General features: G+C 37.8%; 1 protein-coding gene and 1 long non-coding RNA gene across 10 annotated transcripts in view; both read left to right on the top strand.

Annotated features, from left to right (window-relative positions):
- Cerk (Ceramide kinase) overlaps window positions 1–25903 on the top strand; it is a 65893-nt gene extending 39990 nt beyond the window's left edge. For 5 of the 9 annotated variants that reach the window (XM_073991099.1, XM_073991134.1, XM_073991108.1 and 2 more), the window contains exons 2-5: window positions 17018–17452; window positions 21989–23526; window positions 23595–23806; window positions 24008–25903. In XM_073991099.1, coding sequence (XP_073847200.1) covers window positions 17188–17452; window positions 21989–23526; window positions 23595–23806; window positions 24008–24119 — 2127 coding nt within the window. In that variant the 5' untranslated portion in view covers window positions 17018–17187 and the 3' untranslated portion in view covers window positions 24120–25903. The remainder of the gene's footprint in view (window positions 1–17017; window positions 17453–21988; window positions 23527–23594; window positions 23807–24007) is intronic. The other 4 variants (XR_012413314.1, XR_012413312.1, XR_012413315.1 and 1 more) reach the window with 1 other exon arrangement.
- LOC141390780 (uncharacterized) lies at window positions 5368–7535 on the top strand. Its single transcript, XR_012409468.1, has 2 exons — window positions 5368–5592; window positions 5671–7535. It is a non-coding gene; the product is annotated as an uncharacterized lncRNA (long non-coding RNA).
- Window positions 25904–27928: the final 2025 nt, after the last annotated feature.

Below are 27928 nucleotides of genomic sequence, written 5' to 3'. Positions count from 1 at the left end.
TTTTTGAGTTTTTTTTCCTGCTTATGAGAAACTTTGCAGGATTTATTGTTTTTTGGTTCGATTCTTTTTTCGAAATACCTGACCTGTTGGAACCATTTAAATTTTCATATTGAGTTTTGTTGCGTATGAGATTTTTTATATTGGACTTTTCGGAACCTTAAGGCAGTAACCGTGATTGACTGTTTCATCTATATATCTTTGGTATTTTTGTTGAATTTATGGTATCATACCTACCTTTTTGAAAACCTGTCGGTCATTAGAGAAGACATTTTTGGATTTTGAGCTTTTTATTGAAATTTCTTGTTGGACTGAGTAGTACAAGGACATTTTTTTTTTGTAACTTTTGTTGATTTGTGGGACATCATGCAGCCTGCTACAGGTGCTAAGCCAAAAACTTACAGCATTATTACCAGGTCGACAAGTCAAGCAGTGGGAGAAGCTGCTGGAACAGAACCAGGTACCGGATCAGGTATCCCAGCTAGCGCTGATGGCAATGATCCGCCTACACCAAACGAATTTGCAAGTCCACCTACTCTTTCGCAAGTAAATGAGCAACCAAGCACAATTACTAGACCTTCTTTTAGCCCTTTGACTATTCGTGGCAATGACGAAGATCAGGTTGATAGGCTTAGTAGCACAGGAGTTCTTGAGGTAGTTCAGTCCGCCTTAGAGGCCACCCAAGCATCAATGGTTGAAACCATGAAAAAGGAAATGCAGAAAGCGGTTGCTGCTGCAGTTCAAGCTGCTTTTTCTCAATCTTCCGTTCCTCCAGCTAATCCTATTAACAGACAAGAACCACATTCTCAAAGCATTGATTGGCCTCATGATTTGCCACCCCTACAAACCGATACCAGACATGCAGGATCGGGTAGTAGAAACCAGGAAGTTCCAAATCGAAATAGGGAAGATTTTAGTAGGCCCAGGTATCCATATCTCAGTAAGTGGGGCATTAAGTTTGATGCTACCCCAAAGACACCAAATGTCGAAGATTTCATCTTTCGAGTAGAAAGACTTCGGAATAGTTATGGCTGCCCAGAACAAGAATTGGTTGATGAATTTCATCATTTATTGGAAGGTCGTCCTTGCCAATGGTATTGGGGAAAGATTAGACAGTATCCAAACATGAACTGGGAAATGTTAAAGATCAGTATAGTCCATGAATTTCAACGTTTTCAATCAAATCTTGATGTGATGAGGCAGATTATGGACAGAAAGCAGGGTAGGGATGAATCTGCTACTCAATATATAGATGCCATAAATAGCCTGCGTACTCAGTTGAGGGAACCTTTGAAAGATTTTGAAGTTATAGACATTCTCAAAGCGGGATTAAAACCCCGACTTGCCCATTTAACTTTCAGTGGCACCTTTTATTCTGTTGAACAATTCCGAAATGAAGTTAGAAAAGCTGAAGAGTTTCTTGAAAGGGAATCATCACTGAGATTTAGGACCAACCAACCCCCTCGAATGATAAATGAAATTAACGATTCTGATTTTGATGATTTAGTCCATGATGTTGAGGAGTTGCGTTTACGGCAGAAGCCAACTGGTGTTTCCAAAAATGAGCCTTCACGGTGTTGGAATTGCGGCAGCAATGGCCACATTTTTAAGAATTGCTCCAGTTCTCATCGTTCAGTATTTTGTTTCCGCTGCGGATCACCAGGGGTTACCACCCCACAATGCAATAACTGCAAACAAATTAGTCGTTCTAATGTTTCTAAGTCCGAATCCATAGCTACTCAGACAGTGGATTGACTAACCTCTACTGATGTTTCCACTCATACAGATCCAATTTTCTCTGATCCATGTAAAGTATTACCCAGACTTTCCAATAACTTAGCCAAAACCAAACCTGATTTGACATTACCTTTTCACGTCCGCATGGCCAATTATATGAAGACTCGTGATAGAATTTTCAATTCCGAAATAACGGCCGATACCACTGTTTTTGTTTCCAAACGTATTATGAAGACTCGTGAGCGATATAAACGTAGGCGACTTAAGAGGTTATCAATATCGTCTGCTCAATTTTCTGATTTTAGACCCAATGATCCTCGACCATTTAGAGAAGTTCGTGTTAATGGAGTATCAGTTTTAGCTCTTTTTGATAGTGGAGCCAGCGTCACCTGCTTAGGTAAAAATTGTTTTTCTTTGATTGATGAATTAAACTTGAAAGTTAATCCGGTTTATAAATGTAGCGTTGGTACAGCTAGTGGCCAGCGAGTTTCTTGTTCTGGTAAAGTTAGTGTTGAGCTCTCGTACGACGGTAAGACGAAAACCATGGATGTTTATCTTATTCCTGGTCTCGAGAATTCCATGTACTGCGGGGTAGATTTCTGGAAAGAGTTCAGTGTAGCACCAAAACTTATTAACAGCCTAGAGATCAGTTCTGAAGAAGTAGATTCCGATATGCATATCTTGTCCGATGATCAATTGGCTCTGCTTGAAAAAGCTAAAGAGAGTTTTATTGATTTTGAGAAGCACGGTCTCGGCAAGACAGATCTGGAGGAGCATGTCATTGATACCGGGGATGCTGTCCCAATAAAACAGCGACATTATCCAGTATCGCCAGCTGTCGAATCTCTTATATATCAGGAACTCGATCGAATGTTGAGCCTAGGTGTTATAGAACCGAGTACAAGTCCATGGAATTCGCCAGTCACACTCGTACGCAGAGGCGAAAAGAACAGGCTCTGCTTAGATGCTCGTAAGTTAAACGAAGTTACGGTGAAAGATGCTTACCCGCTACCATTTATTGATGCCTTGTTAGGGAGACTTCAAGACACGTACTTCATATCAAGTATCGACTTAAAGGATGCATTCTGGCAGGTTCCTCTGGCAGCAGAAAGCCGTCCGAAGACTGCGTTCACAGTTCCGGGGAGACCACACTACCAATTCACCGTCATGCCGTTTGGGTTGTGCAATGCAGCCCAACGGTTATGTCGGCTGATGGATAGAGTGATCTCACCGGAACTAAAGAACAAAGTCTTCGTATACCTTGACGACTTACTTGTAGTTTCTCCGGATTTTGACTCGCATGTCGAACTGCTTCGTAAGGTAGGTGAAATGCTGACCAGAGCGAACCTGACCATCAATCTGAAGAAATCCAAATTCTGTCGTCGAGAGCTTAGATATTTGGGGTATATTGTAGGTGGAGGAAAATTGAAGCCGGACCCATCGAAAATCAACTCGATTACTGATATTCCCATTCCTAAGTCCACTAGAGATGTCCGCAGGTTCCTAGGAATGGCCTCTTGGTTCAGGCGCTTCATCAAGAACTATGCAGAGATAACAGCTCCTCTGACCAGCACCTTGAAAAAGGGCAAAACTTTTTCATTCGATGATAATGCGATCGAGGCTTTTAACAAATTAAAAGTCGCTTTGACTACAAGTCCGATTTTAAATCATCCCGTTTTCGACAAGAGATTTTATGTCCAGTGTGACGCATCCAATTTAGGCTTAGGTGCGGTGCTGTTCCAGCTAGACGCTGAAGGTCTGGAACGTCCCATCGCCTTTCATTCCGCTCAGCTGACGAATGCTGAACGGAATTATAGTGTCACTGAGCGAGAGTGCTTAGCTGTGATCAGTGCAATAAAGAAATTCCGTCCCTTTATTGAAATGATGCCTTTCACGGTTATCACTGATCACAGCGCTTTGAAATGGCTGATGGGACAGAAAGATCTCAGTGGTCGGTTGGCGAGGTGGAGTCTGAAGCTTCAGGCTTTCAACTTCGACATTCAGCACCGTAAGGGATCGCAAAACGTTGTTGCGGACACATTATCCCGTTTGCACATGGATGAAATCAACATGTTCTCCGATGAAAAGCCATTGATCGACTTAAATTCGCCCGATTTTAAAAATGATGAATACACTCAGCTGATTGAATTAGTTCGTGAGAACGAAGACAGTCTTCCCGACTTAAAAATTGCCGATTCTTTTGTTTATAAAAGGACGATTCCGTCTGATGGCACACCGATCCATGAAAATTTCCTTTGGAAACTCTGGGTTCCCTCCGGATTAACCGAATCACTTGTTGAAAACGCTCACAAGTCTGTTTTAAAGAGTCACTGTGGTATAGGTAGAACGATAGCAGTCCTGCGACAATATTTTTATTGGCCGAAAATGGCTAAGCAAGTTCGCGACTATATTAACTCATGTGTATTATGTAAGGAGACCAAAGCTCCAAACAAGGTTTTACGACCGAAAATGGGAAGCGAAACCGTCACTGATAGGCCATGGCAGAAAATCTATGTAGATTTTATAGGACCTTTCCCGAGGTCAAAGTTAGGCAACGCTTACATTTTCATAGTGTTGGATCACTTAACAAAGTTCGTACTTTTGAAGCCTTTAGCGAAGGCAAACTCGCGAAATGTTATTCGATTTTTGGAAAGTGAAGTATTCCACAAATTTGGTGTCCCACAAACCGTTCACTCGGACAACGGGAAACAGTTTATTTCTTCCGAATTCACTTCTTTTCTTAACCGATATGGTTGTACTCAGATCCGAAACGCGGTATATTCTCCACAAGCGAATGCATCGGAGAGAGTCAACCGAACAATTATCGCGGCTATTAGAACGTATGTGTCCGAAGATCAGAAAGATTGGGACCGATATTTATCAGCTATTGAATGTTCACTTCGGTCCACAATCCATACATCCATAGGATGTTCTCCATATTTTTCACTGTTCGGAACACACATGGTCACACACGGTAGCGCGTATGCTTTGGCGGAAAAACTCGGCACTTTGGAGGACGGATCTGTCGAAATTTTACCTAAAAATAACATTCATGATTTGATTAAAAGCTCGATTAAAGAAAAACTACACGATTCGTACGAACGGTCCGCGGCACGATATAACACCAGGACACGCGAAGTAAACTTTAAGCCCGGACAGGAAATACTCAGACGCAACTTTGTATTAAGTGATGCCGCCCGCCATCTTAATTCAAAACTCTGTCGGAAATTTGTCAAATGTAGGGTTGCCAGAAAGGTAGGAAACTCCCTTTACGAAATTGAGGATCTGCAAGGACGTAAGATAGGGGTCTATCACTCGAAAGACCTGCAACATATAGTCCCTTTAAAATAGTTGCCCGGCTTTTGGTTTTGATTTTTTTTTGTCTGTAAATTCTATCTCAGGGTCGTAGTTCTTCCCCACCCGAGTTTGAAGATGAGGTTAACGTCCCGAATCAGCGTTACTCCGACTGGTCTTCGTAGACTGTTCGGGTTTGTTATGTGAACCTATCATAACTCGGCAACGCAAGTGACGTCGTACGCATCGTCGTGATTGTGCGTAGATGATGATAGCAATTGCTTTCGGTTCGATTGTCAAATTTTGTAAGTATGGCAACATTTCGTGTAATGGCGCTCTGCAGCCAACTTGAATGTCAACGATTAGGATTCATTGCAAAAAAATATCCGAACAGACAACACGAACACCAGCTAAAGCAGAGGAATAAATAAGTGTAATTGCATATTGGAAAAAAATAAAAAGTACAATCTCTCCCCAATTAGAATTGGAAATTTATCAAAATTAGCATACACTAAAGTAGTGTATCCAAATTAACATCGATTTCTATCGAAATTAATAATCAAGGTGAGCCCTTAAACTTATTTAAGGAAAACTGTGAAGTGAACAAAAATTTACACAAAATTTTTGCCTTCTTTTCTTTAGATATCCCGTTGGCTAACGGTACCCTATCGTGTTATACATACTCTAGGTACACGTTGCCAACGTGGACCACACGTGTTTGGCGCTATCCAATTCAATTAACATACCAAAAGGATTACGCCACCGCCAATCCCACAGTTGTTCTTTTTATATTTGCGTGCACCTTACATTATTCCATATTCGAATTGCACCATAGGCTAATAGCTTCGAAAGGCAAACGCTGTACTCTTTTGAGATACTGGGGTATTCATACCAGGCTTACAACATTCCGAACGTTTCATCCCCAATGCCTATTGGAACATGTGTTTAGCTGATGACGTCATATGAAATCAAATCTTGGACAATACTCCCAGGTTGCCGTTCAGCATTCCCCTCAAGACCGCGGTTGAATTGTTGTTCGTACATTTTTCTTCAAGATTTTGTCAACGACCATCTGAATTGTTTCTAGCTCCACTCACCGCATCCTCTAAAGGCAGCATCATATGAAAATTTTGACAATCAACAACCCATCAAACATTTGTGCATGTTACACCTGGTGAATGTCATCTTACCATAAAGGAAGCTGAAGGCTGCCCATATATGAATAACCGATGGCGGCGGTAAGAGTTATATCCTACGTGCCTACCAGAGATCGGAGTAAGTAATCATAACCCTGTCGGGTATAATTGAAGCAGATAAACATCATAACTTGTGGTACCCACCCCCTTCAGTCACAGACGGGAGGGTGTGGGCCCAACTTTTTACAAGTCCCTCGACGGTCAGCCGAGTTACAACATCACATTTTGGAGATTTTTAAGGGATTATTTTACAATTCTATTTTCTTTATTTGTATGTATATAAGGCAACACCAATGTACGTATATACTCGTTGACATATCTTTTCAATTTTTCGATTTTGGTTGGTCAAAATTATAACGGTTCGTCGTCACGTGGTACAGCCCACTGGTAACAGTAAACGAGTCTAGTGCTCATGACGATTGTTTTTGTTAACCTGCCATAAGTGACAATTCTTAAAATCATTTCATGATTTTATCATTTCAATGTTTCTACGATTTTGCCAAAATTTATCACTGATTTCATAACCATATAAATCGTTAATAAGCCTAGATCGTTTATTTTATCTGACACTACCCCCCCCCCCCCCCCCTCCCTCTCCTTTTTTTTTTTCATTGATTTAAGTATTGATTCATACTACCAATCACTTCCCGATCCATAGTTCAAAACAACACGATAATTAAATTGTTGAGATATTTTCGATATTTTTAACAATTTTAAATCGGTTTGTTTTCCGTGCTGACGACGAACCCTTCCAATATTCTATTCTTATGTTCAATTTTGCTCCTTTATTGTAATACCGATTTGGAAAGATAAATAACATTGTTCATTATCAATACTTTTCATTTATACTTCCTAATGCATACATATGTGCAATATATCTAAATATATTAGATATATTTAATTATTCTGGCCACTCTAAAGTACAACCTTTGTATACTTTGTTGTATTTTCTTTAATTTTTTTTTTTTTTTTTTATAAACCATTTTGTCAATTGTTGATCCCACTTCGTTGAGTCAAAACGAAATTTTTGAAAATTGTTTAGAAAGAAAACCTACCCATTGAGCTCGATAGGATTTAGGTATCATTTGGTATAAATATTTAGTGCGCATTGGCACCAAGAAATGGGATTAACAAACAAAAATTAAATAATTTTTGTATGTATCCTACAATATTGTACCTTTGATTGTATGTATCCACCTTTTTTTTTTGTCCACTTATGGATTTGAATTATAATTATAATAGTTTTGAATTATAACTTGATCTCCTCCTGGATAAATATATATTTTTGTGATTCATGAAATATGAACTGAACATGTTCTAGAAAACTTATTTAAAAAGGATATGTAAGTGGGCGGGTTCAGTCAAGATATATTTTGGGGGTCTTCATGTATTATTGAAGCCCATATGGGGGTTCTCATAGAACCCATGGGAGGGAAAGAAGGGGCCCAACACCACCTAAGGGTACCCATGATAACAACAACAACAACAACTTGTCAGAACGCAACAACAACAATAACGATTAGTGATGACTTTCTTTGTGACGCAATATTTTTTTTTGTACGTAGCCGTATGTGGCGACTGAGTGTAGCCGGTGCACATCAACTAGTCTGGGCCCCCTACCACCTTGGCCAAACCAACCTACAGTTCCACATACGCCCCTGAACGTTACAAGGCCTAGGAAATCGTATAGCGGGAGAATATAATGTAGAACCATCCTTAAAAACAGCTTATAGATGAATACGAAGCCTATACAAAATAAATTAAATGCATTTTTTCACGTTTTAGTTTTGTATCGGAATTAATTTTAGAAAAATGTTACGATTATATAATAACACTTGGACTGTATACAGACTAGAGTTGTGGCAATCTAGTTCAATAGAACGATCTAGTCCAGTGCGCAGTTCAAATCGTCCATATTGTTTGTATGAAAAAATTCAGTATACGTAATTTTACACTTTATTTTGGCACTACTCATACTGTTTGGAACTAGGACGGTGAACTAGGATCTAGATTGCCCAACTCTAATACAGACCCCGTCTTACCATTCAAATTGCTCCACAAACATCCCATAAGGGACAAGGGAGACTTCTCTCATATCAATGAGTGCACCCCGATTCATATTAGCTCAATGATATGGGACCTACAGTTTTCGCCGAGTCCGAACAGCGTGTCTAAGACACTACTTTTGTAGAGAAGTTTTTCATGGCTGAAATACTCAGGAAATGTCGCCAACATTACGGAGGGGTATTTTGCCACGGTTGAAAAGTGTTTTGATGTTGCTTGGCCGTGGAATCGAACCCACGACCTTATGTGTGCAAGGCGGGTATGCATACCATTGCACCACGGTGACACCCGATTACCAACATAATAATATGTTACATTATGTTTCGCAGGGCCTTAATCGCCAGAAGTTTGAGAATATGTCAAGAGGGACTTCCGTGTACAGTCCAAGTATTTTTAATTATAAGCTATTTTTAATGATAATCCTGTTATACGGTTTCCTAGGCCTTTTCCAAACTTATCAAGTGCGAATTAACAATTAGATTAAAATATTCTGTTCTTATTCAGTATATAACTTTCCTATATATATATACATTCTTGTTGCAACAAAAGCGAAAAATATTTTTTCTCTGCATGCTGATCTAGGGGTTCTCTTTTGGACCCTCATTTCTAGGTCATGTAGATCTCTCCTGACATGCCTGGGTGGGGGGTCATATCCACCATATGGTGATTAGGATGGCTCTCATGGTAACATCCGAGCAAGTACTGCAGCGAAAGCATGTCATGGCTTTGCTGTACTGGAAGAATCTTTGTCTCCTCATGTAAATGGTCCACTGAAGACATAAGGAGGTATCCTGCGGCATTCTGACAGGTTTGAATATTTTTCCATCGCGTTGCACTTACATTCGCAGACCACACTGCCGACACCTAGCTTACCACATTGCGTTATACATATGTGCTCAACATGGTTTCTTTATCTGCACCCCAAGTCCTGCGGAATAGAGACTTGAGAACCTTGAAATACAAGAGAGGTTTAGGAGATATCACATCATCTGGGGAACTACCTACTCATTCTACGAGGCTTGGACTTCTTTTTCCAGAATTCCACGTACGGCTGGCGTCCACATACATATATAATTGATTAGCCAACGTTTCACACACGGCCGGAGCGTAGTCTATAGAATGTTCTTAAACAGTGTCGTGCGCTTGACAATATCAACGTCTTCTGATAAGTCGAGCGTAATTAACAATGTCCTTTCGCACGGCATGCTCCGTTTGCGTCCTCGACTAGTATGTTTGGAGATGCATTATGATGGTGATTCCATCACGCTCCGGATGATTTAGAGTTCCTGATGGTTTTCGCAACATCATCCATTGTAAGTTGTGGTGTTTCGTCCTCGACAAACTGTTAAAATAATTTGCGCACGTCTTCCAGTCAGTCAGCACAACGTCGCCAAACGTGACTTAAGTCCTATGTTCCTTCTGTTAGGGACTGAAAGTGACTTAACCGTTTTCCATAATTCACTTATACCGCTTACAATATTGCAAGTCTTCAGATGACTCAGCCACTTGTCCGCTTATGTTCACTGACGAAACTGTTAACTTCCAGTGCCAGCTCCCTGACTCTGGGATCATCACGCTCATTAGCTAATTCCGTCGCTTTTGTTGGAAAATTCGATCTCACTTCGGGTATTCCACCAGCAGGTATATGACGAGCAGCTACAGCAGTTATGATGTCTGGAAACTTCCTTTCATCTACCTAAATCAAGGCCAATTTGGTTTCCCATGATTGATAAAAGTGCGGGTTTCATAGGTGATGAACATCTAGACAAAAAAAATATCCTCACCGCCAATTATGCTTGTCAGAGTATTTTGTATAATTATAATTTGATAAAAACTTCTCAGATGCTGTTCAAAATAACGTTTTCCCAATCGCGTGACATTATTCGATATCTCATATGCAATTTGTAATGTTTTATCTGTGTATTTAGCTAAATTGGTTGTTTGACAATGCGAAAGACACATCAGTAATTGATCTGTCAGTCCTAAGTACATTCATTGTTTGTAAATTACACATTATTATAATTTTGTGATTTTAATTTAAAATACAACAATAGAACCAGTTTGTTGCAATAATACATGCTTATACATATACCTATGTAAAATAATTATATGTGCAAACTAATATTATGATATTTAGTGCCGAAAACAAAATATATTTCCAATATTCTTTTTACATTGTAGTTAGTGCTTACGATTGCTTTTAAAATATAAAAGAAAATTGTGTTCTTATTAATTTCATATTAAAGAAAAATAATATATAAAAAAATTTTCATAGAAAATATTTATATGTGCAATAACGAACATTTGTAAAAAATGCATAATAATGAACAAAATTGATGTACATTTAACATGATATTGTATTGCCCTTGTAGATTAGGACTTGTTGTAGCCTTCGTGTCATAGAACCGACTAGGTTTCTTAAGGTGTTAGTCGTGATATACTCCCATTCCGCCAATAATGCACATTTCAATTCTTTGAGCGTCGTGCACTCCTTTGACTTCGCGAAAACTTTGGCAGATAGTATGTCCCGATGGTCTTCACTGTGTTTGTGGCCATGAGTTACAGCTGGCCACTCCAATAACGGTACATTTCGTGCTTTTAAAAACTCCTTTGTAGGTCGAACAGGGTGATTCGGGACAATATCCTGCTGGAAAGTCTAATTATATCCGTACAGTTCTCCAGCAAAATTTATTAAGTTGTTCTCTAACAACTCAACATATGTTTCGGCATTTATTTTTGTCGGAACAAAACTTAAATTATTCTTTCGTCCAGCTCTGAATGCAGCGCATACCATAAGAGATCCTACGCGAAAAATTCCCAATTTTCAAATAAATTCTAACGGTATTATATTTCAATTTTTTCTACATTTTGCTTATGTCCTGTCAATTTTTGCTTAGTGGTAATATCTTCCTTGGATTTAAATTGTAATCCCGTTAGTTGGGACATTCGATTTTAACTTACAAGCCAATAAAAAATAATTATATGAGAATTATAAAACATTCGCGTCTGTCACGTCATAAAGGGAACACTTAACATCGACGAAAGTTTACTTTAAGTTTTGTTCCGACAAAAATGAGTGCCGAAACATAAATTTAGTTGATAGAGAACAACTTAATAGATTTTGCTCGAGAAATGTACGGATATAATAGGACTTTCCAGCGAGATATTGCCCCGAATCACCCTGTTTGACCTACAAAGGAGTTTTTAAATGCACGAAATGTACCGTTATTGGAGTGGCCAGCTGTAACTCATGGCCACAAACACATTGAAGATCTTCGGGGCATACTATCTGCCAAAGTTTTCGCGAAGTCAAAGGAGTGCACGACGCTGAAAGAATTGAAATGTGCATTATTGGCGAAATTGGAGTATATCACCACTAAAACCTTAAGAAACCTAGTCGGTTCTATGACACGAAGGCCACAGCAAGTCTTAATCCACAAGGGTAATACATAGAGTTTCTGGTCGGGAATTCCCGGCCCGGGATTTCCCGGGAATTCCCGAAATTTTTTGAACGGGATTTCCCGGGAAAATTTTTTGAAATTCCCGGGAATACGGGTATTTGTATTTTCATGTATAAGTCATATATTATTTGTCTTATAGTTATTAAATATTGGAAATATAGTAGAGTGGCGATAATTCGTGCCCCGATTATTCGTAATGCGGGACCATTGGAAAAATCGCCATAATTCGTATAAAATATGTGTGTATTGGTCCTCTCGATAATTGGTGTTTGTTTTCTGGAATTCGAAGTCTGTATAACCTCACATAATTCTTGATTTATAGTTTATCACGGCTGTTCTAGTCTACATTTTTATTGGTGGCATTCTTGAAGGATATTAATTTGCTAAGATATAAAAGCTGTGATCCATTCGAATTGTTGTTTTCTCCAAAGTTATTGTTTGCAATATAAAACACTGTATAATATGTAAGTGACAAATAGAGCATATAAGGATTGGAAACCAGTAATAACAATGGTATGTATGTTCATATAAGTACGACTCTATATCATTGGTGCCAACGTGTTGCCATTGTGAAGCGGTGTACTCAAAAGGTCAGCCGTGTAAAAATTCGTTATAAATGGATTTGTTATATGATCAACACGCATTTCGAACCATAAGAAGAACATACGATATCGTTGACTTTAAAAATATAATCGGACAGCACTCTTCGATATCAAGGAAGCTTTGCTAGGATGGTAGTTGGAAAAAGATGTTTTATATAACCTCCGCTAATTAGTCAGGAATAATTGGATTTTGACCGCATACATAAGATATTCTTGAACAGCTGCCATATGTCATATATGATTTATTGGTTCTTTCAAGATTTTGGCACAACGTCGTTTAAGATGTTTGCTATTGCTTTTTGACCCTATTGCTATTTTACCCTTTATATTGTTCCAAAGAGATAACTAATGACACAACTACACATAAAGGGAGTAGGTATTTCATGTTTGCTTACTCTCTGTCACGTCTATGCCCCACGAATTCGATTTACCATAGTCCCGGGAATTCCCGGGTTCCCGGGAATGAGAAATTTTCATTCCCGATTTCCCGGGAATGGAAAAAAGTCGGGAATTCCCAAACTCTAGTAATACAATATCATGTTAAATGTACAACAATTTTGTTCATTATTATGCATTTTTTAAACATTTTTGTTTTTGCACATATAAATATTTTCTATGAAAATTTTTTTATAAATTATTTTTCTTTAATATGAAATTAATAAGAACGCAATTTTCTTTTATATTTTAAAAGCAATCGTAAGCACTAACTACAATGTAAAAAGAATATTGGAAATATATTTTGTTTTCGACAATAAATATGACAATATTAGTTTGCACATATAATTATTTTACATAGGTATATGTATTTCGCCTTGTCTGTGTCATCGTGTATTTAAACACAAATTCAAACTTGTTTATAATGGGATAGTAAATGAACTGAACGAATGATAGGGATATTGACAATAACTAATTCGGTTCCAATCCAACTGCTTCCGTCCAGCTAACCACAACAAATTTACGTTAAAAAATATACTTTATTTCATTTATAATTAATGACATATGTATGCGTGTGTTAATGTTCTCCCCTACCGTTAACTGCTATTCTATATATTATGTCCATTTGACTGTTTTAAATACCCTACAATCCAATCGAATTGCAAATTCCATCTTCACATATTAGAGAACTTTTAACTTTAGTGTCTTCCCAACATAGCAAATAAAAATAAAAAATAATAAAGCTTCGTAATAATATTATAAGAATCGAGAATTCGTAATCAATTTTTAACAATGCTTGAGAAAATATTACAATGCACAAACTTTTCTAAAGTCTATTTGTATACACATTTTTGTTGAATGACATACATACGTAAATATGTTGACAAATTCGTTTTTTCTAAAAACACTTTTTCGTATTTTACATCGATCTTTCAATTTCTATGCAATTCAATAATAAAAATATAAAAAGTAATAGATAAGAAATAAAGACAAATTGGCAAAGAAATAATTTAAAATATTTTGAATCATAAAAATTATCTGAAACTGGTGCTATAAAAACAAAGTGGGATGAATCTTCTATTAATGGTATAATTGAAGAAATCAATATTTGAGATTAATTGGCTAAGTGTACTTTACATTTTTTTTTGCAACAAAATCTCGCACAAATTGGTCAAATGCTCATACTGCAATAAAAACCTAAAGTTGAAACATTTTATGAGTTATATTTCAGCAATAATATTTTAAAAACTGCGCATATTTGTGCCGCACTTTTTTAATAAAATGTTTAGAGTGTAGTGTTAAAAAATTAATTTCAACCTCTGCATTATGAGGAAGATAGTTCTAGATTGAGATATGAAGGTAGTTATGGAAATTCGTACTTATGTGTGCGAAAAGTACTAAATGGTACTAAATTTGGTACAATTTGGGTGAACGGATAGAGTTGGAAACCTGAAATTTGGAATAAAGATTGCTCTTGAAGTGTAGGATTTAGATATTGAGATAGGCTCGAAAGTTCGTACTTATGTATACGGAAAGAACTAAATGGTACTAGTTTTAGTACAACTTGGATTTTGGTGAACGTAGAGAACTGGAATCCTGAAATTTGAAATTAATAGTACTGTTGGAGTGGAGTGTAGGAAAAGATACTAGATGTTGTTGATCTGTACTAACATTTGTTGAACGGATATAGATTGAATTCTGAAATTTGGAATTATGAATAATGCTGGAGTATAGGATTGAGGTAGTTTTGGAAATTCGTACTTATGTACACGAAAGGTACTAAATTTGGTACAATTTCGATTTAGGAGAACGGATAGAGCTGGAATCCTGAAATTTGATGTTAATATTACTGTTGAAGTGTAGGCTTGAGATATGGAGGTAGTTTCGGAATCGTACCTTTGAGTACTAAATGGTACTACGTTTTTTTTTAGATTTTGGAATTGGGATAGAGCTGGAATCCGGAAATTGGGAATTAAGATTATAGTTGGTGGGTAGGATTGAGATGTGTGTGGGAGAACGGATAGCGCTGCAATCATGACATTTGGAACTAAAATTACGCTTGATGTATTTTTGGAAATTTGTACTTATGTGTGGGTGCCAACGTGGTGCAATGGTATGCCTTGCACGCTGAAGGTCGTGTGTTCGATTCCCCGGCCAGACAAACATCAACGTTTTCAACGTAGACAAAATACCCCTCAGTAATGTTGGCGACATTTTCTGAGTATTTCAGCCATGTAAAACTTCTCTACAAGTGGTGTCTTAGGACACGCCGTTCGGACTCGGCAATAAACTGTAGGTCCCATATCATTGAGCTACTATGAATCGGGGTGCACTCATTGATATGAGAGAAGTCTCCCTTGTCCGGTATGGGATGTTTGTGGAACAATTATATTGTACTTATAAGTACTACATGGTTTCATATTTGGTACAATAGAGAGCTGGAGTAATGAAAAGGTACTAAAGCTTTTTTGAAAGAAAACTACTTAGGATGTGTATAGGAAAGAATTTTGCATCTTTCAATAAACGACACTCTAACAGTTTTATATATGAAACATCTGAAGTTAAACCCATTTCAGTGTTCGCCATGAAAATAATTAATAATTATGTAAACAGACTGTTTTTGCATCCAAATCAATCCACTTATGCATGAAGTTGTAGAGATTGAATCGGATTACAACTGGGCAAATACAAATTATATTTCAGCTCTTGGAATTGATTTAACTTATGATTTGGATGGTTATTGTGTCCAGATTTTAATGTCCGCACTTCTCCTGGAATTCACAGGGGCTAAATTTACCAGAAATGTGACCCCTTTGACAGGACCGAACATTCTCGTCAGAGAGGCCACATTTCTTATTTTCTTTTTAGTTTATTAGGTTTAGGTTAAGGTTAGTTTTAAGTTTAAACCAAATGAGACAAGCTCTCAAGTACTGAAGTGCGGGGAGCAAACACGATTTACTTACAGTGTACATTAACAATATATCGCTTATTGACTCAAAGAGTGGCATAACTCAAAAAAAAGGGGTTTTTTGAGTTAGCAATTTCTATTTTTTCTACGACTTCTACTTTATCTTGTGTCAAATTTTCATGTTGATATCTCTAAAACTCATCGAGGTACAGCTCATTAACAAAAAAGTTTTGTGAGTTTATGAAGCAAGAAAACACTTCAAATCATGCTTGATCATGCACAGAAATTTAGCACTGATATCTGGCTAGCCGTTTGCAAAAAATGGTTCAAGTAGTTATTTTATTTTTTGTGTAATAGTGTTTTGTTAATAGGAAGGTAAAATTTCAATCAACTTAAAATGTGTTTCTCTCGAAACTAGATTTTTTGAAATGTGTCACTCTTTGAGTAAATGAGCGATATGTAATACGTCAAGACAAGCCAGATGCTGAATTTTTGAATATGTTTTTAAAACGAAACATAATAGCTTTAAGTGTTTCATGTTATGTGCGTTTTAAACTTGTATGTGATAAAAAAAGACTCAATAAAGTTGAAATTGAAAAAAATTGAATTTTGTGTTATTGTATCACCTTCTTTCTTGCAGCATGGGAGCTACCAGAAAAAGCGGTCCAATTTAGTCCATCTTTGGACAAAATCTACGTACGAATTAAATATTACAAGAATTATTTGCTGCAACAATTTAAAAACTATTCGCAAAAAAAGGGTGGGGTTCCTGGAGGGGTAGACCCACCTTCCAACTTGATTTAACATAGACAACACTATTACGATACTCAAAGTTTCGACCAACTCGGATTCTCCGTTCTAAAGTTGTTGTGAGCACCAATGAGGCCATTTTTAGGAAGTAGGGACCTGCCTCTGAGCCAACTCGTACCATCGTAATAAGAACCGCGAGACCAATCTGTTGCAAAAAATTCAAAACGATCCGAGAGTTGGTCTCAAACTGCACTTTTCCGAACATTTTCAAAATTTAGTGCGGGTGTTACCCGAATGAGTGGACCGATATTGTAAAAATAGTACGATGTGCAAATTTTGGGCCAAATTGGTCAGAAAAATGTGATCTTCTGTGGAGGGGAACTATGAAATATGAATAATAATGGATAGCGTATGCATTATTCTTGGGCCAGTACTCGTATACCAGTAACGATCTTCTTTTTCATATTTGATTTAACGATTTCCTGGTTAATTATTATTTAAATGTTTTAACCAGTTTAGCTTAACACTCGTTAATATAACACCCATCCTTATTTGTTGTTTCTTGTTTTTTAGCACATCATTCAGATACTACAAAAAAACACACATATATACATATACGGTGTAAAAAGCAATATCAACTGAAGCAACAACAACACACAAAACAACAACCATAATATTAAATTATTTGTCCAGCATCTCTTGGCAATGACGGATTCACAATAGCAGTTGAAAAAAAAAGCAAAATGGTTTCGGATAACCACAAATCCCACGCTGAAAATATGGAAAGTAAGCAACGACATCATCCGTCAGTGGACAGTGACATACTTTTGAATACTTTTCAAATTAAGAAGAAACGTTATAAAGTACTGCTCAACTGTGATCACATTGTGTGGGAGCGAGCGGATGCCAAACACTGCCATGCGTTAAACAATTCGGCAATTAATGATAAAGTTTCAACGCCATCAGCAGCGGTGGTGCAAGGCGTTAATGTAGCAGCAGCTCAAAAAGGTAAGCTCATTTATTGTTTATAAATAATGTTTATACTACTTATGTACATACAAATTTACACAACACCTTGTGGTTCAAAAAGAGAGTGAGAAAGAATTAAAATGCAAATGTTTTGGCACAATTCTATGTGTAATTGGCATGTGCGTCATGGTTTTGTACAGGAAAACTATAATAGAATGATCATGCACTATGCATAGCTATTTATTTATCTGGCAATTGTCCATAAAGGGGGTGTAGGTTAGAAATCAACAACAGTAACAACAAGTAACAAAATAACGTTAAACCGAACATTTCATACCCTCCACCATGAAATATTCTGTGCTAAAATGAATATTTCTGTCCACTGTGAATCCTCATTATCAATTACACCAAATTTGGGCCGAAATGTAGATTAAAACTTCAAAATATATGAAATTGGTCGGTTCCAACGTATAGGTGATATATAATATGTTCGCAAAAGGTAGATAAAAACTTCAAAATACTTGAAATCGGGTAGTACGGTTATATGGTGGCTATTTCAAAACATGGAACTATATCAACATTTGTATAAAGTTTTCTGAGCACTGGGACACCTAAATACCAAATTTCACCTAATTTGGACCGAAACCGTCGATAAAAACTTTAAAATACCTGAAATTTTATGACCTCTTGGAATCCTAATTCTCAAATTACAAATTGCCACTGGAACCCACAAAATCTCAAATTACGTTGAGTCCGTTGAGTGACACTTTGTGACACGCGTTGTCCCAAAAAAGGTTAAATTATGTTTAACTTTAATGCGACAGCCATATTGTTGTTTTTCAAAAAAAAAAACTTGGCATCACTTACACTTTTTTCATGTGGTTGTTGTAACGCGACACTCAATGGACCGTATGTGCCGAGGCCTATAAAACGTCGACGCGTCACCCTTCACTTTGTATGGGGGCTATACTAAAACTTAGATCTATATGAACAAATTTTGTTAGAAATGTTTTTAACCTCTGGAAACACAAACTCCCAAATTTCAACCAATTCGGAGAGCAAATCGGACTAATACCTTTAAAATTATTTAAAACGTCGACGTTTCACCCGTCACTTTGTATGGGAGCTTTACCAAAACGTGGTTTATATAGCCCATTTGAAAAACCAAAAGTTCTATTGACCTACAATACACCCATCAAAATTAAATGAAAGTGGTTCCATATGAAATCATGAGTTCACTGGTTCTTTTGCATGAGTTCAAATGAAGTCGTAAAAGATCCGATCTTTTACATCGAATTATCATGAGTTCGAATGAAGTCGTGAAAAAAACGATATTTTTCATCGAATTATCATGAGTTCGACTGGAGTGGTGAAAGATTCGATCTTTGTCATAATATTGTCATGAATTTAAATAAACTGCATTGGTGCAAAATGTCATGACAAAGAACTGGTGCAAGATGCAATGACAATGAACTGGTGCAAGATGCCATGACAATGAACTGGTGCAAAATGGCATGACAATGGTGCAAGATGCCATGACAATGAACAATATCACGAGCATAGTTGAGCCGAAACTACTCTGGTTTGTCGTGCCAGCTGACGCTACTCAGTTGCGATAGATGGGAGATGTATTCCGAGGACTTTATTCACCCTATATTTGCTTATGGCCTTAACAACTGCGTCCGTGTGAATTCTATTTAAACCTGTTTGATATGCCTGTTGATCTAGGGGTTCTCTCCTGTATCGTTGGACATCTTCCACTAGAACGTGGTTATCCTCCTTGATGTGCCTGGTTGTGTCGGGCCTACTCACCAGTTGGTGATTGGGATGGCTCTCATGGTAACACCCGAAAAAGTACTGCAACGAAAGCATCTCATTGTGTTGCCTTACTAGAAGAATCTCCTCATGTATATGTAGTCATGAGGAGGCACCCTGTTGCTGTTCTTAGGGCGGCATTCTGACAAGTTTTAATCTTATTCATCACATAAATTCGGAGACCAAACTGGCGCCGCTTACCACAGACCGACCTATAGTGTTATATGTGTCAACAAGGTTTCTTTATCTGCGCCCCAAGTGCTGCCGGCTGGGAACATGAGGACCTTTTTCCTACATTTCAGTTATTTGCAGATAGCGCGAAATACGTGAACGAATGTGACCCGTAGGATTTTGGAGTAGTTTGTGGTCGGAACTCTGCTACAGTCCATCACGACATTCAACTCTCTTCCAAACTGCGCAGTCCATGTGCGTCCATGTGGTTAACAGAATAGCCGTAGATTAAGTGACGGATATCTGCATATTCCTGGCGAGGAAAAAATTTGGTAAGATCGTTTAAATAGGAGTTCAGGGCGGAATACAGAAGAGGTGGAGGCTAAACAATTCCGGAGATATCACCGCACATTGGGGAACTCCCTGTTTCACTCTACGGGATTTGGACTTCTTGTTCCTGAATTCCACGTACGACTCGACAAATATGCGTAGAGATAGCGTGCAGCTCTGTTGTCGTGCTGTGCTGCTTAAGGAATACATGCTAACGATCGGCAACTGGACAGCTATTTCTGACGCTGTGGAGGACTAAGGTCTCAAGAATCTTTGCTACAGGCGACAAAAGCGAAATCGGCCTGTACGAATCACTTTTGCTGGCATCCTTGCCTGTTTTAACCCTGCCCATTTTCCGGACTTCGGGAACAATGAGGGTGGCTAGCGAAAGGTTGAGAACTTTAGTGAGATACTCCACTCTCGGCTCATCCAGCTGTTTCAGCATTACCATTGAGATTCCATCAGGGCCCAACGCTTTGGATGATTTAGCGTTCCTGATGGCATTCGCAACATCATCCATTGAAAACTGTGATGGTTTATCCTCGGCAGGAAGAGATCTGATGCGGCTCTTCTCTTCGCCCTGTCACTCCCGCGGTGCTCGACAAACTGTCGATTGAAATAACTTGCGCACCTCTTCGGGTCTGTCAACGTAATGTCGCCAAACGTGACTGAGGTCCTATCTTCCTTCTTTCCAGGGTTCGAGAGTGACTTAACCGTTGCCCCCAATTCACTTATTCTGCGTCAAATGTTGCAAATTTTCATATGATTTAACCGTTTGTTCTGGAAATGCTCCTCGACCAACCTGTTAACTTTCAGTGCCAGCTCCCTGCCCTGTGGTCACTGGGGTTGGCACGACGAAGCTCCTCACGCTCATTTGCTAATTCCATCGCCTCTGTTGGGAAGTTTGCTCTCACTTCGGGTATTCGACCAGCAGATATATGGCGAGCGGCAGCAGCAGTGATGATGTCTCGGAACGTCCTTTCCGCTACCCGAAGGATTGGGCAGATCTCTGAAGAGATGATAAGTGGACTCTCTGAAACTCGGCATATAAGCTTACCCATGATTGACGAAAGTGCGGCGTTCAGAGGTGATGAAATCGGGCGGTCTGCTAATGGAGACAATTATGGGGAGATGATCTGATCCAAGAGAAATGCCAGTTGACGTCATTTGTCAGACCAGGTGACACGATGGATATGCCTGGCGAACCGTAACACTCTCCTCTAACTCTGGTAGGGGCGTCCTCATTGACCGAGCAATACGTAGAGCTATCAATCTGCCCAGCCAGCGCTGTACCCTCTGGTCGTTTCCGAGGACCGAATGCCACATCTCATGATGCGCATTAAAGTCCCCCAAGACCGTACGGTTATGGTGGGATGTATACGTTCAGCAACTATATCTCAACAGTTCCACACTTGACTGCTACCCCCATACATTACATGTAGAGGTCATTAGAGTCAGGCTCAAGCGATATAGGTCTGTATTGAACAGACTGATGCAATAGGAAAGCTAATCCTCCACAAGCACATCTGGTGCGATCCTTCAACAGTTCGTTGTAACAACGCTGTAAGCTGCACTTGTTGTTGAGCTTGGTTTCCTGCACCGCCGCGACCTTAATATTCTTCCGGTTCATGAAGTCCACTATTTCCTCGATCTTACCTCGGAGTCCATTGCAATTAAATTGCAAAAAGGATGCATTTTCTGGGATTGGAACAACAACGGCTGGTGTTAAATACTGCGTGTGCGGTTGCTGTTGGAGGGACTGCGGGTGAGTTTCGTAATCTGACGATAACGACTCACTGGAGGCTGTGTTCACGCAGCATGCACCAACATAGTCCCTCACGTGGACAAGTCCAGAGCAACCCCTTAGATGCATGGATATGGGAGCATGCATTCCGGGATATGCTGCTCCCAACACAGAAAAACGATACATATACAAACATGTGTACACTGAGGTGGCAGCCGCTGCCCGAAAAACGGATGTTGTGTGGCTCCGGGTTAATCCGGTACGAGAGAACCCGCTGCAGCGGGATTGTATGTATATGTGGAGGGAGTAGGATGCATTGCTATACCTGGACAATTCATGGATTTGGGAATAATGTTTAGATTGGAGCTTATTCGCCGTTACAAGTGGCGCATCCTCTTAGCACTCCCGTGTTTTCTTTCCTCTATGTTTCTTGCGGAGACGGCCCTGTCGTACTTAACATGTCTTTACTTGCCTCTATCTCCGATGCTAATTCCACTTTTTATTCTATTTTTCAGAAGCCGAATATGAAAGAGAACAGCTTTCACATCGAGCCAGTTATGGAAATTGCAGTAATGTTGTACACTTACACGAAGTTATTCGAGTTTCTAAGGGTAATACCAAATCGGCCACTGTTCGGAATGCTCATAATCCCCTCGATGCTGGTGGAGAATCACAACAGCCACATAATGTGACAACACCAAGCGATACATTCTTATCAATGTATTATGCCGAACGCATTGTTGCCTCACCAACCGACTGTAATCGTTGGCACATCCGACGTCTAACGTTGCACAACAAAGATCCCTATATTATTGCCAAGTGGTATGACAATTTGCTGAATTTGTTACAGCGGTCCCGACAAACTCGTGTTAAGCGTTTATTGGTTTTTATTAATCCCTATGGAGGGCGTAAATTGGGACTCCAAATCTATGAACGTTCCTGTAAATCAACATTCCAATTAGCTGGTATTGATGCATCCTGCATAATTACGCAAAGGGCTAATCAAATACGCGATATTCTTATGTCCCACGATCTGACACCGTTTGATGCAGTTTGTTGTGTTGGCGGAGATGGTACGGTAGCTGAAATGATTAATGGTCTCATAATGAGATCTCTGCAGGATGCCGGAGAATGTCTACGACGACCAGATAACATTCCAAAACCCAGTTTACCGGTGGGTATTATTCCGGCAGGCAGCACCGATACTGTAGCTTATAGTTTGCATGGTACCTCTGATCCTCAAACAGCAGCTATTCATTTGGTTTTGGGCAGAAAACGTGGTCTAGATGTTTGCAGTATCCGCAATGCTGATGGTATCATACGCTTTTTCGCCAGTACCATGGGCTATGGTTACCTTGGAGATGTCGCCGCCAAAAGTGAGAAATATCGATGGATGGGCACAAAGCGTTACGAATACACGGGAGTGAAATCATTTCTCTTAAATCGTGGCTATGAAGCAGAAGTGAAAATTCTGCTCAATGAGGATGAAGTAGATGGTGAAGATGCCATGCCTGATATTATTTGCAATGTAAATTGTGAAACTTGTAAATTGGATACATCATCAGACCACATCGACATGGACAAACCTTCATCGTCTAAGACATCTTTGCATTCTGATCAGAAGTGTGAAGCAAGAAAATCCCATAATTATAACCATTCCCAATATCTTGAGGCCAACAACTGTGATATCCACGATTCCACCAGCCAAAAGAATGACATTGTTAGTAATAGCAATGTCACTCTTGCCTTAGAAGATAGAGCAGATTCACCCAGTAGCTCATCTTTGTCTAATAGCGACAATATGCAGCAACATGAAATAGCATCAAACGAAAAGCAAAAAAGTGAAAACAGACAAAAATGGCGTATTATAAGAGGTGAATTTTTTATGGTCACAACAACGAACATAACATGTGCCTGTAGTCGCAGTCCCAACGGTATGTCCAAATATTGTCACTTGGGAGATGGACATTTGGATGTAATATTAGTTCGTAAATCGAATATGTTTAATAATTTACGATTCGCCATCAATACAATGGCTCGAAATGGTGATATTGTGAGTACTAATGGGACATTTATTTAGTATCGATATAATTTTGTTGTTTCTTTTTTCTTGGTTTGCAGCGTAATTTGCCCTTTGTGGAAATATATCGCACAAAACAGTTCATATTTAATGCTAGACCCAACATTTCACCCCAAGACTATAATAGTATTCGTGGATCTTGCCAACCTATAGCCGATTCGTATCCTGATGCCGAAACAAATTTGCCAAATAAAGTATATTCATCTTGGAATTGTGATGGTGAAGTCATTACAGATTTGGAATTGACATTGACGTGAGTATATGTATATACCAACGGGTAAAGTTGTTCACCGCATCTTTCTGAAACAATTCACAGATAACCATGATCCTCATTGAGATAAAATAGAGTGGGTGATGTTCATGGGATTTTTTTTTAATTTTATAATTTCCACAATTAAAATTATTAGCAAGAACCGCAATTTTTAATAACCATTTTTCTTTTTCTTTCTTTTAGTTCTCATCGACAATTGATTGACGTCTTCATGCGTGGTCCCTATATTTACAGTAAACCATCAACAAATCCAGAAAACAGTTCCATTTTCAGTTGCTGTCACTCGGATTCCTAAGAGTAATTTGCGTTACAGTTTTAATGAATATGGGTGAAGGAGAGCTAATTTGAAACCATGAGCAACTATACTTTTATATGTAATAGAATATTGTTTGCGTGTGATACATATATATTAAGGCTGTTTCATTTGTTAATTAGATCATAGATTTGGTTATTCTATACCCTAGAGATTAATAATCGAAATGTGGTGATTTGGTTTTCCTTTGTTTTTATATATGTATGTATGTACGATTCTCAAAGAAGACGGCACAAAACAAAATGTATTATCTGATATTATCATTGGATTGTTATTTTTATTTTTTAATTTTCAAATAAGTAAATATGTTTATATGTATTTATTGTAAACACTTATTTAGTCCGGTCAAAATAGACATGCGTATAAGGGGGAAATAGCAAAAATTCTCACAAAGCTGAATTTTGGTGGAGAGCTAGGGTTAGCCATTTGAAGCAACGTCCTAAAAGTCCCCATCGATCCCATGTGTGCAAAACAAGTTATTCGGGGTCAAAGGTCATTTTTGGAGGCATTATTCAGTTTTTTTTTAATTTTTCTCAAAAACGGTAAGACTTAGCAAAAGCCGGCTAAAGTAAAAGTTGTAGATTCAATAATTGTCTACAAGAGTGGTCTTTATGATTCTTAAAAAAGACTTACCATTTTCGAGATATCGCGATCTAAAAGTCAAATAAAAAATTAGCCGCGTACGTACATTATGAGGCGAACCGGTTAAAGTAACGACACTATGTGTTAGATACTTCCGTAAGCTTTCAAACGATATCCACTTTGCAGTAATCGGTTCAGTAGAACCGGGTCTAACCCGGTTTTTAAATTTGGCCTTTCGGGTCTATTAACCGGCGAACCGGATCCGCAACCGCTGAAAATTATACATCTCCGTAATCAGCGCAACAAACCCTACCTTTGGACAAAACTTGAAAAAAATCGGGGAGTTGTCGTTGGGGTCGTTCCCGTTGGGCTTTCGATTATACATGTGGGTTAAATGGGCTATTTTTGCATAAAATGACTCTAACATTGAATAACTCCACTAAACACACTCCGATTTTGTTGGATTTTTTTTTTAGAAGATAGCTATAATTTCGCTCTTCAAGAAAATATATATTTTTTGGGGGGACAGACCCGATTACTTCGCTTATTTTAGCCGGTTCGTCTGAATATGTGCATATTTCCCTTATAAGTGCATAAAAATCATGTGTTTTTTAGAACAAGAATGGTTCCTTCTAAGAAAAAAATTATAAGGGTCAAACTTGTAGGTAATTTTTCTGTCTACAATATTTACTTTAGTCACTTTTTGATTAGATCAACCGTTTTCCAAAAATAAATCCGAAAACCTAAAAACCCTTTAATTTTGACCTTTGACCCCGAATAATTTTTTTTGCACACATGGGATCGATGGGGACTTTTAGGACGTTGCTTCTAATGGCAAACCCTAGCTCTCCACCAAAATTCAGCTTTGTGCATATTTCCCTTATGAGTGCATAAAAATCATGTGTTTTTTAGAACAGCTATACCTATATAAAAGTCAAACTTGTAGATAATTTTGCTGTCTACAATATTTACTAATGGCAAGCCCTAGCTCTCCACCAAAATTCAGCTCTGTGGGAATTTTTGCTATTTCAATGTATATTTTGACCGGACTAATTATGTTGTGTTCGTTTATATTTTCTGCAATTAAGCATTCCCGTGTTTTGTTTGACTGTTTCCCTTTATTTATATGCATATATTGAACGGTAATAATCGAAATAAAAGTGATTCACATACATGTCTACAAATTAGGTTTGTCCTTGTACTTTCTCAGTAAATATTACTCAGTAACTTCTTTTTACAGAGTAAAGCATTTTATACTCTTTCAAAGGAAAAAATTAAAAAAGTAAAAAGACAACATTCAGTAAAAATTTTCAATTTGATTAATATTTACGATTTTGATATTTGAATATTTTAAACTTTGACAACTGCCTAAAGCTACAAAATGTTACTGAACAAAATTCTTTCAGTAAAAATTATAAGTTCTCAGTAATAAAACTTTCAAAACAAGTTTCTCAATTCATTCTCTTTTACTGGACATTTGTGTAAAAAAACAACATTCAGTAATAATTTGTAATAGTTATTACAAATTATGAATTATCATTACCCAAATGTACATAAAAATATTGTTTAAATTTAATAGCCTACAAGAAGGAAAATATTCATAAGAATATTGTTTTGACCACCAGATATAAACATTGATTATAATTTCTATAGGATCTTTTTCCATTCGGTAATTCCAATATGTTTATGTATTTAACCAGTGAAGTATTTAAAATGTCTTTAAAATTCACGTTAGCAGTTCCAGAAACAGCAAGAATCTACTATCTTGAAATTTTTTGACAAATTTATAAAGAAGCAGTTCCTGCAAAAATCTACAATTTTTTTCTACAAAAATTCTTCCTTCATAATATAAGAAAAAAGTAAAATTTAGTCGACTCTTGCAGTTCTGGAACATACCAAGTATGATCTTGCAGGTTGTTGTAGCAGCATGAAACCTATGTAGAAGCAAAGGTTTTACGCTGGGTTGGCAGCAGCTCGCCGAAACAATAAGGTTTCAGGTCAATCCGACACGCTGTCGTGTGATTATCTTGCACGTTGTGGGGCAGTGTTTGGTTTTTGATGCAAATTTATGGTTTGTTTGGCTTATCATGGTTTAGTTTATTTTTTAAGTCAGAAATGAGAAGCAAGAGTTTATTGTTTTTTACTTTGTTTATACCCTAGACAGACGGCAGCGTTAATTTGCATTAACTGCCTTAATTCAAATTAATTCGTGCATTATCCACATTAATGCATAAAATCAAAGGAAATTTAAACTGAATTTAGCAATTTCAATATGGCAATGCTGTTGAAAATCAATTGTCTTTTGTCAAATTTCAATGTTTAAAAAAATAAAAAAGGAAAATAAATCAGCAATTTTCGCGTTTCTTCAAAATAAGTAGTGGTCTTTCGCGACTAGAATAGCAGCTAATCGTTTTTCACGCCTTCTAACAAATCTCTTTTTAAATTTTTTATTTTCACAAAAAATATCATTACTCACCATACCAATTCTATCGAAAATTATGGGGGTTATCATGAATGAAAATTTGAGTTTCGTCTTTCCGAAGTTGCCACTTAAGGGAGAAAGTGAAAAAAATCACGGGGAATTGCCGTTCATGATAACCCTCTATATCTTCTTCAAATGTTTTTTTAAAGTTTTGCAATATTTTTATAATATTAAAAAGACTCAAAAACATCGCGAATAAATTAAATTTATTTTTTCTTCATCGTGGTGAAAATGTCAATGGTAGAAAGTGTATTTGTTTCGCATATTTTGGCGAACTTTTGTAAAGCTTTATGAAATGGTCTGCTGCGTACAAACAAACAACACAAACAGCTGTTTCATAAATGCAGAAACTATCGTCTGTCAGGGTGAAAAATTAATTCAAATTAGGACATTTTTAATGCAAATTAACTCTGCCGTCTGTCTAGGGTATTATACATATTTTCCAAAATTTCAAACGTCATCGACGATCGTCTTCAGGGATTTTCTTTTAGGCCCATACCTACATATATACGTCCGTATACCCAGGACGTGTGTGGTGAAAAAAGGAGAACACATGCCCCAGCAAAATGTTCGATGCCAAAGATGCTATTCAAGAATGGTGCAAGTGAAATGGAATGTCATTTTTTCAACATCTTCACTCATTCTTTTTACAAGAGCGTGACCCCCAAAAGATGCAATTCATTTTCAGATCCTAAGCATGTCATCTTCACTAACTCGGTGGAATGGC

The sequence above is a fragment of the Musca autumnalis genome, unplaced genomic scaffold (assembly GCF_047663935.1).
Source record: "Musca autumnalis isolate F117 unplaced genomic scaffold, ASM4766393v1 scaffold_1, whole genome shotgun sequence".
NCBI lineage: Eukaryota > Metazoa > Arthropoda > Insecta > Diptera > Muscidae > Musca > Musca autumnalis.
This window is presented reverse-complemented; position numbering and strand designations above follow the sequence as displayed.